Source organism: Sturnus vulgaris, chromosome 6 (assembly GCF_052056855.1).
Source record: "Sturnus vulgaris isolate bStuVul1 chromosome 6, bStuVul1.hap1, whole genome shotgun sequence".
NCBI lineage: Eukaryota > Metazoa > Chordata > Aves > Passeriformes > Sturnidae > Sturnus > Sturnus vulgaris.
In genome coordinates, this window is record NC_142248.1 from 37,832,807 (window position 1) to 37,847,125 (window position 14,319).

Below are 14,319 nucleotides of genomic sequence, written 5' to 3' on the forward strand. Positions count from 1 at the left end.
ACGAGAGAGACGTGGAGCTCCTCGACTGGGTCGAGTGGAGAACTACAAAAATGATTAAAGGACTGGAGCATCTCTCTTATGAGGAAAGGCTGAGGGAGCTGGACCTCAACCTTGAGAAAAGCTGACTGAGAGGGGACCTCCTCAATGTGTATAAATATCGAAAGGAGAGGTGTCAGAGACTCTTCTCGGTGGTGCCAAGGGCAGAAACTGGTGCACAGAAGTTCCACCCGAACTTCTTTACTGTACAGTGACCACACTCTGGAACAGGTTGCCCAGAGAAGGTGTGGAGTCCCGCTCACTGGAGCCATTCGGGAGCGCTCTGGATGCAGTGCTGCGCTCGGGGATGACCCTGATGGAGCAGGGGGGGCTGAACTCCCTGCCCGACCCCCTCGGGCACTCCGTGACTCCCGCCCTAGGCCCCGCCCCCGGCCCGCAAACCACGCCCCTCTCCACGCCCCCCCGGCTCGCTGGCTCGGCGCGCGCACAGTCGCGCGGTAAACAGGCCCCGCCGGCCCCGCCCCCTCGTGTCGCCCCCGCGCGCAGGGGCCGCGCGCGCGCCGGCGGCTGCGCAGTGTCGGTACATCCGGGCACTGGGGCAGGATGAGCGCTCCTTTCCAAGATGGCGGCGGAGGGAGGTGGGAAGGAGATGAACGAGATTAAGACCCAGTTCACCACCCGGGAGGGGCTGTACAAGCTGCTGAGCCACTCGGAGTACAGCCGGCCTAACCGCGTGCCCTTCAACTCGCAGGGCTCCAACCCCGTCCGCGTCTCCTTCGTCAACGTCAACGACCAGAGCGGCAACGGGGACCGGCTCTGCTTCAATGTGGGCCGGGAGCTCTACTTCTATATCTACAAGGGGGTCCGCAAGGTACCGGGGCTCCCCTGCCGGGATGGGGCGGGGAGTGGCGGGGGCTCCGCGCCGCCCGCTCGCCGGGGTGCGGGAGCCCCAGGGCCGCGGGGCCGCGCCGGGGGCGGGGGACAGAGACCGGGCCGCCCCTCCCTCGCTGTCCCCCTCCCCGCGGCCGACGCCTCCTCGGCTCCAGCCGATGTCCCAATTAAGCAGGTAGCGGCTGGGGATGGGTACAGCAGGCCTGGGCCGAGGGCGGTGTGAGGGCATCGGCGCTGGGTCGGTGCTCGGGGCTGTTCCAGGTACGGTGTCACCGACGGGAGTTGTGTGTGTGGGCCCCGTGCAGAGATGCGATCGCTTGGGCCCTCCTTGTCGTGTGGGAATGAGGGTTGGCTTTCCCTGCCTGGGCCTCCTTCACCTACTGCTTCAGGTCAGAATTTGCTGGACACACTAATGCCTGTTGTGATTATGGTGGTGTCAAATCCCTGCTTCCAGGATCTTCCTGGCTTTGGCTGCATAGCTAAAGCGTGCAGTGCAGTTTTAGGCCTTTGTTATGACTTAGAAGTGTGGGCTGATTTTAGAATTGTTTCTAAATGGGAGCGGTGCAATGAGATGAGTCTTAAATATCAGATAATTGACAGAGAGAAAGTTGCTTTTGCAGGAAAGAAAGATTGATGTACTTGAGAGAGAGACTCCTTGCTTGTCATTATTGGATACAGGACAGTGCATGCATTTGATCTCTCAGGTCACCATATTTATGAACAAATCCATGATTTTACGGGATTCAGAGAATAATTTGGAATTTGCCATGCTAGGTGAACGCGTGTCACTCCTAATAGATGTAAACACAGATGATATAGTGAATGTCAGCTTTCTGTTTTGTTCTGAATAGTGTGCGTTCATTATTTTTCCTGCTTGGGTCTCAGCTGCCATCATATGAGTATCTTGAAATCTTCCTGCTCTTAGCCCACCATTCACCATGGGGTGAAGGCACAGAGAGCTAGAGGCTCACACGAGGCTGTGCAGGAAGCTCGTGGATGAGCAAGGAATTATACCTGAATCTGCTGTGTCCTAGGGTAGTGCCCCTAGCACTCCTACTTTATATAAAATGTCAGCACCAGCAGGAGTTTAAAGTCTACATGGTTGTTTGTTTGTTGACTGTGACCTAACAGATCTGATATGTCTTGTATAATTGTATGCAGAAGTGTGTCTGTGTGTGTATTTTAATTTCACCCTTCAATGAATTTTAATAATCTAGGTACGTTTCAAATAATGCTTGGACAATGCCTTCTTTAAGCATGCACGGAGTATTTAGTATCAAACAGTATTCTCTATTTACAAGCAGTTTCTATCTTTACAAGGTATCCTGAGGAGCAGTATCTCTGAAAATCTATATCCTAAACTGCTGCTGTGTTTGGGTCCTGCTGTGTTTGTTTTTTCCATGCAAAGTAGCTGCAGAGTTCTCTCACTTAGCTCACAGAGCAGGCCTTTATGTAGTTTAGTAATGGTACATGTGATTCTTGCAAGTTGTCTTAGTCATCTATTGCCACATTTCTGAAAAATAAAAATCTAAAGCCTGGGACTTCGTTGACAATAAGGAATGCAATAACTATATCAAATTACAAAAATCTTCTTGAGCTGGGTATTTGATTATCTTTTTAGATGCTAACAGCTACTGGTGTGATATACAGGAACTCAGAAATATGAGTTTGTGAACTCATGAGCTCTGAGGCATTTATACCTGTGACAGTGTGAAATACCTTTTTCTCTCCATAGAGTAAAACATAAACATTGTTAGGACAGAATTAATCTCAATGACCTTTTGTAGTATTAACTATCTAAAATAATACTGTATATTCTATAGGTATAATACTTTAGTAAGATGAACCTAAAGAAAGAGCTGAAATAAATTGACTCTAAGGAAATCACTTTAAATGAGAATGGGAGGATGGTCTGGCTTAAATCTGCAGTATTTGCTGCCTTGGAATTTATTTTGGGACTTCAGTTGGAAGTAACTGTTTTGTCTATGTATGAATGTGAAACAGGAACAAGCTGACAGCCTGTCAACTGATCATGTGAACTTTTCAGAATCAAAAGTTCTGTCTTGTGCCTATCATAAAGGGGAGAGAGCTATTGTTACCTAAATGGACAGGATGTAATTCTGCCTTAAACTGGGCAGACTATCACATTCTGTGTTCCTTCCTGTTCCTGGGAGCAGGATGGGCAGAGGGATTTGATCTGTTTAAGGCCAATCTATTTGTGCTCCTTGGCATAATATAGGTGCTGATAAGTTCAGTTTTATCTGTTAGTTCATAATTATTTACGTATCCCTTAAAAAATGTCTCTGATTACTTTAAGATCATGATTTTCATTCTGGCTAAGTCATATTAGAGTATTGAGTTGAATTTAATGAAGCTGTGCTGTGTGAATATATCAGCTAACTGTGATTTTGTGGTTTTGGTTTTTTTTTAACTTTTTTATTTTAAAGACTTTTTAAGACTTCTTTTCTTGATGGGAAAATGCTATATTTTTCCTAAAATGAGCAAAAGAACCACCAGAACTGTATTTTAAGTGACTGTGTCTGTTAGGTACTGAGATAATTCTTGCATCAGTAATCCGTTGCAGATCAGTACACATTAAGGAAGAGTAACACTTAAGCCATGAATGACACTTAAGAACAAATAACCTAATATTGAGTCAAAGATACCACATGGAAAGATACTTTTTCACATCAATAGTGCTAATGTCTCTTCTTCTAGTTTCCCTTAAATCCTAAATGCTTTGTGTCTGCTCTGTCTGGTTTGTAAGTCACCTTTTTAAATGAGCTGCTGATGTGTGTGTTGTCTTAGGAGATTTAACTTAAATAAAGAAAAATGTTTCCAGGTAACCTTGATCCTTCTTCCAAGGCACTTGGTGAAGTTAGATCTGGCATCCAGGACAGTGGTGTGGAGATTGTCTATTTGTACTCCAATCCTAATGGTTTGGTAGAGAGACAGAGTTTTGGACAGCATTTCAAGCTGTCTCTAGAGACTTTTCAAAGCAAAAAGGTATTTTCTCCCAGTTTTGTTCTGGTTCTTTGTTCTGGTTGAGCTAGTTCAGCTTGCTAAACCAGCAGCAAAAAGTACTTGTAGTGTTTCTGTGCAGATATCCTCTTGATTTGGTGAGTTGTCATCTTGGGGTTGATTGGTACACTCTACTTTGAGTACAGTGACAGCAAGGAGAGGGTTGGAAGGGCACTAACCCCTTCAGTGGCTTGGACTATCTGCTTGGATCCACTGCCTTAGGAGGTCTGTGCTGAGTAAAGCCTCTGCTTCAGCCTTAAGTCAGTTTTGGAATGATGAGGGATTGTTGACTTGACTTTAAGAGAGTTATAGGTGTTAAAGGAAGCTTTTCCTGTTATTTTAGGCATTTCCCTCTTTGTGGAGTGAGATTATAGCATAATAATTCAAAAATTGTTCAAATTATGATGCTCTGATGCTCTTGGTGGGTTCCTTTTTCCTGCAGCCCTTAATCAGGAGTGAGGACTGTTACTTGACTTTTGTTTATGAGATAGTCTTGAAGGACTTAAATATGGTTTGTGGCTAGCTTTGCAAAATGATTTATTAGTTGATTCGTTAGGCTGGAAAAGGAGAGTGCTATATCATCTTCCTTGCCTTAGGAATGACTGACAGGGCAAGGCTTTCCAGGTTGCTGCTGAGATTAACTATCAAGGCCTTTTCCCTTCCTACTAGGAAGCTTGTGTGTTTTCCTTATAGAAGTTTTGTGTGTGCTGATGTGTTATTCTCTATATGTTGTAAAAGTCTGCAGCTGTTATTGCAATACAAGTACATATTAGCAATGGCGTTGCATGAGGCACAGTCCTAATTTTTATGTAATATATCGGCAAGTTATGAAATTTGAATGCATAATTTAGCTTATTGCATGACATAAAACCTTTTGCATTGTAATTAAATTCTGACTGTCTACTCTTTGGTAATGTGTGGCAGACTTTCTTAACATTGGTTGTTTCATTTTTTCAGATCACCTTCTTGTGAGAAGAGGCTTAGCCTTTAGTTTGACTTTTTATCTTGCAGATACCTAAAGCAGCATTCTGTTAATAACTATGGAATATTGCAGTATGTTGCAGTAGTGTTGGATTAGAAACATACATAGGTAATAAGCACAAGTTGATGGAGGCATGGAGGGCAGAATTTATTGACTGTCTTTTTAAGCTTTTGTTGAGCAAGTGTCTTGGAAATTATATTTGTACTAGGATGAAAATAATCTCATATGTCAACTTCTTTTATTGAGAGTTGGCGTACTGGTAGTCCCTGCTTATCAGTAAAAAGACTGATGTATAGGATTCCTTCCTTTGCAGTTCTCAAAATTACTTTTTTTATGTATGGCTTGATTTGTTGTGCAGTTGAGGAGTGTTATCCTTGGTGGTGACTTTCATTCTATAGACTGTTCACCTGGGAACTTGTTGCAATGACAGAATGAAAATGGGTGACATTTGTCACTGTACTTAATATATTGCTCTGAGAAGCGCAGTGTGAGGCAGTTCTAGGTTGGAAGCTGGGATGTGTGGAGAAAACCATCAAGTTTTCTCAAGATGTGGTGGGAATGTGAATTTATTTTACTGTATACTTAGAGATCACTAAGCTGTGTCAGGCCTCTGAAAACGAGGTACATTTTAAAAGCATATATGAACTATAAAAATGCTGAGGTTTATAAGGATCTTGGCAAGTACAGTAGCTCTGAAGCAGAGGGAAATATACTTACATCTTAGTGACCAGTTCTTACAATTGCAGTAATGAGCATTCCACAGTTTCTTTCCTTTCCTTTCCTTTCCTTTCCTTTCCTTTCCTTTCCTTTCCTTTCCTTTCCTTTCCTTTCCTTTCCTTTCCTTTCCTTTCCTTTCCTTTCCTTTCCTTTCCTTTCCTTTCCTTTCCTTTCCTTTCCTTTCCTTTCCTTTCCTTTCCTTTCCTTTCCTTTCCTTTCCTTTCCTTTCCTTTCCTTTCCTTTCCTTTCCTTTCCTTTCCTTTCCTTTCCTTTCCTTTCCTTTCCTTTCCTTTCCTTTCCTTTCCTTTCCTTTCCTTTCCTTTCCTTTCCTTTCCTTTCCTTTCCTTTCCTTTCCTTTCCTTTCCTTTCCTTTCCTTTCCTTTCCTTTTTTTGGTGTTAGTTCTCTTTCTTCTTCCTCCAATATCTGACTAAACTTCTCATTCAGGGAAAAAAGAGAAAGCAAACGAGGCTGAATGCAGTTATTTAGTGTGGACATAGAGGACAGTTCACTATTGCCTTTGGCTTTTGCCTATTTTAAAACTTGTTAATTTATCCACTCAGTTTTCCTAAGGTAAATAAATCCAGCTCTTTAAACCATTCTTCTCAGATCATGAGTTCCTAATGTTTCCTCTCTCTGCTCTCTGTTGGCTTCTGCTGTCTTGTGGTATTAAACTAGACCTAGACCCAGTGCTTGCAGAGCAGTGCAGTACAGTACAGAGCAAGGGGGAATTGTTGCTTGCTGTGTCTGTCTTCCAATATTCTTGCTAACATATTGAATAGTGTTGACATTTTTGAATCCTGCTTATAGTGATGACTCACTTGGATTGTTTCTTATCATATTGCTGCTTTTCTCCATTTTTATCCATGCCTTCATTTTTGTTGATGTTTATGCCACGTAACATTTTCATTGAATTTTGTTCTATTAAGATTATTAGAGAATGGTTTTATTTCCACTTCTGTGCTGCATAATGCAAAAAATCCTTCCAGTCTTGATGCTGTTCACAAATTTGATGTGTACTCTCATCTATTAATGAAAATCACTTATAGTACTTAAAAACCACATGTTGGATTTGCTGCTGCTGTTTCATATTTCTCAGGTGCATTGGATGTGACTCTATTCTCTCCCTCTTTAAAAGAGTGTTGTAGATTTCTTTTTTTCTTTTTTTTTTTTTTTTTTTAAGAAATCCCTTAATTTCTTGCTGAATTTTTTTTTTCTTCTATTTGTGTTGTATAATAGTTGTTATATTGGGACTGGACTACACAGTCTCATGAAGGTATTGTGGCTAGATCAGTAATACTTTACCTCTTGATCTGTGGTTGTGAAGGTGTTTGAGAGCCTCTTGGAAATTTGTTTCAGGTGTTTAATGGATGAATATATTTACCACCTTGAGTTTTGTGATGTAGATAGATACTATCTTTCCTAATTCTAGCTGGGCTGTACTAGGGACAGACATGTTACAAAATACTCCTGTAGTCTTTCCTGAAGGGTAGAATTTTTAGTAATGCCTTTTTTTTCAACAACAATGCTGAAGTGAAGAGTTAATGTAGATTACAGATGTGTAGGTAGCTTTCAGTGTTTAATTTTGTTATGAGGCTTTTACAGAACAGCTAGGACTGGCTAGAGTAAGATAAAAAGACTAAAAAAGCTGCTTTAAAATGACAGTTACATTGTTAAATGTTTCTTGCTCTGGAGGAAGATGAAATATCTATGGTTGACAGAGCTTGCAAGATGATTTCTATGTAGGAAGTGGTATTAGTCTGCAGTGCTTTTTCTTGTTGTAGTCTGTGCTTCAAGCCCATATCACAACTGTTTGACTTCAGTGAGCTCTTGCACTGTGTTGGCTGAGGGATTGCTCTCTGAAGTATCAGTTCATTTGTCTATGACTGCTTATTTGGCTGGTGTGTTTGACAGTGAATGCTGGGCTGTGCTGGCCAAACCCCCACGTTGGAATGCAGTATTTTATAAGCAGTGAGTTTTTGTGTGTGTCTTTGGTTGGGGCTTTTTTGCCACAGCAGTTAGAAATTTGGAAGGTTTTGTATTGAAGTGCATTTGTGGTAATACTGCACTTACATGAATTCGGTTGGGGAAATTAAGTTCGTGTAAAACCAATAATTGTGGCACTTATTCTTTGCAGATTGACAAAATTGTAGTCATAATGCTTCACAGATGCAAAGAGGGGTCATTTGAAAAAAAACACTTCTGTGCCTGTGGAAAGTTTTATGGGGCAGCTTTGTCAGAATATTTATAAAAGTGTTGTACTGTATGCTTAAATTACAAGGAGTTTGCATTATACACTGACATCTGGGAATCTGCAAAAGAGTTAAATAGTTAACTGTTAATAGTTAAAATGTACATTGAAGGTGCTTCAAACTCTAATTAAACGCTGCATAGACCCACCTCTGAGAGGATTGCCAGCCATAATTGTCCTGTTTGACTTTCTAGAATAAAATTTAATGCCCTAATTTGAAGTATTATTGTAGTTTTCTGGCTAAAGGGAGACATCTGAAGTACTTTCTTGTGAAGGACATGTACCCAAAGGCTACTTGCTGTCCAGTTGTCATGACTATGAGTTGACACACTTGGACAAATTATTATTTGAAAGTGGTGCCATTTATGCAAAATAGTGCACAATATTTCCATTATTTGTCCTGTTAGAAGGCTTAAGGAAAATAAACAGTACTATTAAATGTGCTGTGCTTTAAGTAATAATATTTGGTTGTGTCCTTCTGGGAGATAGAGTATTTTTCCTTCCTTACCTCACTCCACTTTTAAGCCCAAGTGAATAGACAGCCCATTTTTTACCATCTACATCCCACCCATTTCTTGCCCCTTATAACTTAAAACAAAGCAGCTGCTGTTGCCTGTGTGGCTCCTGTTGAGCAGCTGTTGGTGCAGTGGATGCAGTCCCCTGGTCTTTGTGCGCAGGACCACCAGCTGCTGCAATTGAAACCTTTCCAGTGGCAGTGTCGTAACTTGCATTGGGATTTCTCGTGCATTATTCAGTCCAGCTGTTCATAATGGAATGATAGATCTCTAATAGATACTTTCTGCAAATTGATTTCAGTTTTGTAATTCTTTAATTTCATGAGTTAATCATAATGTTTACATGTGGCTGTAGTGGTAAAAAAATAATAGTTAAAATTTTTTATGACTACTTTTTAACTCCATGTGGGATTGGAATGTGACTGTATTAAGAAGTTGTTGGTTTAATAGTGTATCATTTTTGTACAACTAGAGATTGTGAAGTGCTATCAAAATACTAGTCTAAGCAGGAAATTAACTTAGGAGTACGCTGGTGTAGGGAGAAAGCATTGCATGTTATGACAAATTTAATTATCCCCAGTTTCCTAATAATTAAAAATATTATTTAGCAGAAGTTTTAGATATTTTTTTCCAGGGAAGTGATATGGTGGAAGTTGGAGAGGACTCAGGTTTATGGTTTTAATGCTCCCTTTCAGCTAAAGAAAGGGGGAGCAATGACAACAGGAGAGAGAATGGATACCAATACATATTGAACTGTGGTGAAAGAAACTATTTAAACAATGCCTTAAGGACACTTAAGCCCTGAGCGTGCCTAGGGCTACAGTCACAGAGATAACTCTGAATCTGAGTAACACATCAACTTACAAATGTAACCATAACAAATACAGAATCCTAAAAGTTGTCATTTCATCCTATTTTAACTGTGGCAGGTTATTTCTAAGGATTTTTTTGTATGGCTCTCCTAAGACTTCTAGAAAGGTTTTTTGATATTTGAGGTGAGTATTGGAGCATGACTGTGATACATGTTTGAAGCTATCATTGAAATGAAATTTTGGCACAAGTTGTAAAGGATTTCTTTTGTTGTCTTGATTTTTCTGGATTTCTATTGGTAACTGTCAGTACTATAGAGATATAGTTTTGTAATTATTTGTTTTTTAAGTCACCTTACTAAGATTTAAATTATAGTCTTGATATTTGGATTTGCATATTTTAATGGTTTGTATGGAAAGTACTATCTCTTAACATCAACTTAATACTGTGTTGTGAAGCCATAGATGAAGGCTTAGTGCGCATTTTTCTTCAGATTTTTGCCTTTCCTACAGAATAGTGAACAACTGGATTTCTCTTTCAGACTTCCATTTTTAAAAGAAAGTGTTTCTGAAGGTTGTTTTACTTTAGCCTTTTTAGTAAGAGAGTGGCCAGAGACCCTCAATAGCTACCTGTTTGCACCAAAGGTGTCAGGTGAGTCTGTCTTTAAAAGAATAATTTATGAGGACAGGAATAGTTGCATGATTAGGCAATACCACTTTTGAAATCGGATGTATTCTGCAGTATTTCTTACCTGTTTTGCAGCCCATTTTGCATTGTCATTTTGTGTCAGTTTGTATTATTACTTTACTGTCCATAAAGAAATAATTTTTAAAAGTGTGCGTGTTCAGTGTGCTGTGTTGATCCAGCAGGTTTTTTTCTCAAAGAGGAATTTCAGAAATACAGGATGCAGCTTGTAAAAGTGAGATGCCTGTATTGACTAGAAAATTATTGCTATTTAGTAGCATGAGCTGTATAGCTCAACAGATTACTTCAAGAAATGTCTTGCTGTTCGTTACTTCACTGTGAACTTATGCTCCCTCCCCTCTGAAGGCAACTGTCCAGTTACATTCATACCAGTTTAACACACAGGATGGCCTCTCCTGCCTTCAGCAGTGGAACTGTAGTCCCTTGTACAGAATAACTTCTGTCTATGTGTCATGAACTGTTTGCTAAAACCTTCAGAGTTTTAAGATGCTGTTCCAGGTAGTGTTTCTGACCTAACAGCGTTGGCAGAATAGCTTCTGTGCCAATGAAGTGACTGTTCAAGTGTAGTTCTGTGTTTTAGCCAAATTGCTGCCTCTGTAAATTCTCTAGATGGAGCTGGGATGATTAAGCGTGGGCACATGTTAGCACTTCTAAATCAGAAGGATGGGGCAAACAACTGTTCTGAAGAACTCAAACAAATGCCCAGGTTAAGATGCCTTTAGTGATGCTCAAGGTGATTCATACTTCTCATTTTTAGAGTGACAAAGTCCTGGTTACCAATGAGCTACTGCAGCAGTCCAGTGGCAGCTTGCTCAGCTGCTCTAAGTGCTACACTGACATCTGTGTTTGCCGTGAACAATTGGTAACACCGTGTACTGGCTTTGCGTGGCCATGTTCTGGGGGGCTTCTCTTGGAAGCTGCTGTGAGATGCCGAGGATGGACCTGCTGCTGGCCAAGGCTGAGCCAATCAGGAATGGTAGTAACTCCTCGGTGATAATATGTTTAAGGAGAGAAAAGTTATTGTGCAGATGTGTTTGCAGCCAGAGAGGAGCAGAGTGAGAACATGTGAGAGGAACAGCTCTGTAGACACCAAGGTCACTGCAGAAGGAGGGGCAGGAGCTGCTCCCGGTGTCAGAGCTGAGATTCCCTTCCCCGTGGTGAGAACCATGGTGAGACAGGCTGTGCTCCTGCAGCCCATGGAGGCCCACAGGGATGCAGAGATCCACCTGCAGCCCGTGGAGCAGACCCACATCAGAGCAGGTGGGTACCTGAGAGGAGGCTGTGAACCCCTGGTAGGCCCAGGCTGAAGCAAGGTCCTGGCAGGGACCTGGGGACCTGTGGAGGGAGGAGCCCATGAAGAGCAGGTTCCTGGTAGGACTTGGGACTCATGCTGGAGTAGGTTGTGCCTGAAGGACTGAGATTGGAAAGGTTCATGGAGAACTCTGCCCTGTGGAAGGGACCTCACACTGGAGCAGGGGTAGGACTCCTCTCTTTGAGCAGCGTGTGCTGAACTGACCACAACTCCCATTCCCATCTCCCTGTGCTGCTAGGGGGGAGGTAGAGCTAGGAAGAAGGGACGGGTGGGGAGAAGGTAGTTTAAAGGTTTGTTTTTACTTCTTATTATCCTGTTGTGGTTTTCTTAGTAATAAATTCAGTTAATTTCCCCACCTTGAGTCTGTTTTGCCCACAATGGTAACAGGTGAGTGATCCCTTCCAGTTCTTAACTCGTGAACCTTTCACTATATTTTCTCCTCTGTCCAGTTGGCGAGGGGAGTGATAGGGCATCTTTGGTGGGTGTTCTCATCCAGCCAGGGTCAGCCCACCACACACCTTCTGCAAAAACACGTTGGACTGGCATTGATCTGGTCGATCAGTGCATTATGTTTTGTTAGTCCTAAACTGATAGAGACATTGGGTGTACGTAAGAGAGAGCCAAAGGGGAATGCTAATAAGGTCAGGGCCTGGAGAAGCACAGTCTTAGGAGTCTAGAAACTGCTTTTGTTGTGCTTACTCTTCACTCATCTGGGAACCTTTCTTCCATTTCTATCTCCTCTGGTTAGTAGCTGTCTTGCAGCTGTGGCACTTGCAGTGCAAATTGATATATAGAGTTTAGATTTGGACAGTGTGCGAGCATCAGTGTTGGTTAAAGGTACAATTATTTTTGACAGCAGAGATCCTTAGTGTGCCTGGTATTAGTATGTCCGTATCAGTGGGTGGGATGATTTAATAGCTAGGCTGTGCTGGGTGTCCTCACAGTCTCCTGGGAGGACCTTTAGCAAAATGCCTGACACGTGGGCACTGGCCCCTCAGTGGGCAGCGCTGTCTGTGAGGTCCGTCGGTGACAATGGACAGTCTGATCACTCCCTCCTACACTTGAGACAAAAATCAGCCTGTGGAAAGAGACAGTGTTGTGTGACCATTTGGTATGTGGAATACTTTTAGACTTTGATGGTAATTTTTAAAGAAAATTATTAATAGCAGGCAAAAGGTTGTGTTTTTTTTCCACATAATATCTATACCAGTGAAACTGCCAACACTTATTATTATGAAAAATATCTTAATACTTCACTTATTTTAAAATAAATATTTTTTATTAAGGAAGCTAGTCCCTGATATAGAACATATTGCCTTTTGTTCTAAAAATTCTGAATGAGGATTCTGCTTGTCAGACTAGGTGATATCCTAGAATTTGTACACATGGGATTGTGGGAAATCAGAGTTCACTATATTTATTCTAGGGATTTGGTCCTTGATATTTGTTTGCTAGTAGCTGTGTTTGTTTTGTAACATTTCAACTTGTTGGTCTGGCTTGTAATGAAATGTCTTCAGCCCCAGAAGGAAGATGCTTTGCAAATTAACAACTGCAGGACAATAGTTAGAGCAACTGTGTTATTTCATCTGTCTGTTACCGTGTGTAACCACAAAAAGCATAAACCTATGGGCCTCATCCTGGTTTTGGAGCACAGGTTATACATTTGTGGATTATTGTATCCGTGTAACTTGTGGGACTGTTCTGGTGCTCTTCGGATAAGAGCCAGCTCCATCTTATTTTTAGTACTAAAGTAATTAGGGCTTTGTTCTAGTAATATTTTCTTAACATGCTGCAACATGATGGAATTAGGGGCCTAATAAAAACACTGTATCAAAAATGTCCAGCATTCTTTGGACTTATAAAATCCAGCAGTAGCCAGAAGAGACATAATTTGAACTTTTTGGACAGACGTGACAGTGTTGCACTTGACTTCTATTGAGCTTTGTAATGAAAAATTATAAATTGATTAGCAATTAACTGCTACAGTGAAGTAAGTTTCTATAGCAACAGGGCAATGCAGGATATTCAGACTGCTTTCCTTAGCAGATAATTTTTTCTTCCAAGCACCGAGTTTACACTGTTGGACTAAAACATTGTTTTGTTATAGCAACGGATAATCCTCAGCTTTTGCTGCTCTTGCTTTTTAATATTCTTTTCTCCTTCCTAAAGAAATAACTTTTCCTCTTATGAGCTGAAAAGGGAATGGGAGAAACTTTGTGTGATAAATAACAGTGTGCTAGACTGGTGGAAACTCAACCCACAACTATTTGCCTGTATGTTATTAGCATAATGAATGGAGTTATATTGAATATATTGTTATGCAGTGTGAATTTCTATTTCACTTCTGCCTGTTGACAAGTCTACATGAAACTGAACCTGGTCTAATTTAATAATAATGGTGATGATATAATAGCTTGCAAATTTCAAGTAAATCAATTTAGATAAGTTGTAATGCTGATTCCCTGAATCAGCCGGATGTTTTTTTAAAATTTGTTCTTGTGTTTAAAGTCTCTGTATTTGTTCTTTGGTTTCAATACTTCTGAATGCCTTCTAAGAGAGGAATATTCTACTTTGTTCTTCACTCTAAAAGTCAGAAAACATCAGGGTTTTATCAAGGGACTGCAGGGGTTTGGGGTTTTTGTCATAGAACACACTCGTAAAGCCAACTTTTAAGTGTTACTGTATTTTTATCATCTTAAAGTTAGAGGAGATGAAGTTTTAACAACTTAAGTTACGAAGCTACGAAGCAGTCTTGTTTTTTTTAACAGGATACTTAGTTTTGTATTAAGTATTTTAAAGATACCTCTGATGCCGTGAAAAAAAAAAACAAAAGCAGGTTTTGCTTTTGTCAGTCAGCCTCACTGTTTGTTGTTGACAGGTATTGCACAAGTGAATTTTTCCAAAATTATAACAAAACCATACCATTGTTTTAGGAAAGAAAAAAACAAGATTCAAAGGTACAGTGAAAGTAGTGGCTTTGAACGTGTGACTGACTAGAACTGGTCCAACAGGTCAGGTAACTTTTGTGTGTGTGCATGGGGAGGAGGTGATCAACTCAGAGATGATGATACCGTTGAGTTATGCAATGTTTCCAGTTTGTTCCATGTTTTGGGTGCCATC

General features: G+C 41.1%; 1 protein-coding gene across 5 annotated transcripts in view; it reads left to right on the plus strand.

The window, feature by feature from the left end:
• The first annotated feature begins 574 nt into the window (after positions 1–574).
• Positions 575–14,319, plus strand: part of WDR20 (WD repeat domain 20) — a 45,142-nt gene continuing 31,397 nt past the window's right edge. For 4 of the 5 annotated variants that reach the window (XR_015804241.1, XR_015804242.1, XM_088166267.1 and 1 more), the window contains exon 1: positions 575–868. Coding sequence is in view for 3 of the 5 variants with exons in the window: in XM_088166267.1 (XP_088022393.1) it covers positions 620–868 (249 nt within the window). In the remaining 2 variants the exon portion in view is untranslated. The remainder of the gene's footprint in view (positions 869–14,319) is intronic. The other variant, XM_014871951.2, reaches the window with a different exon arrangement.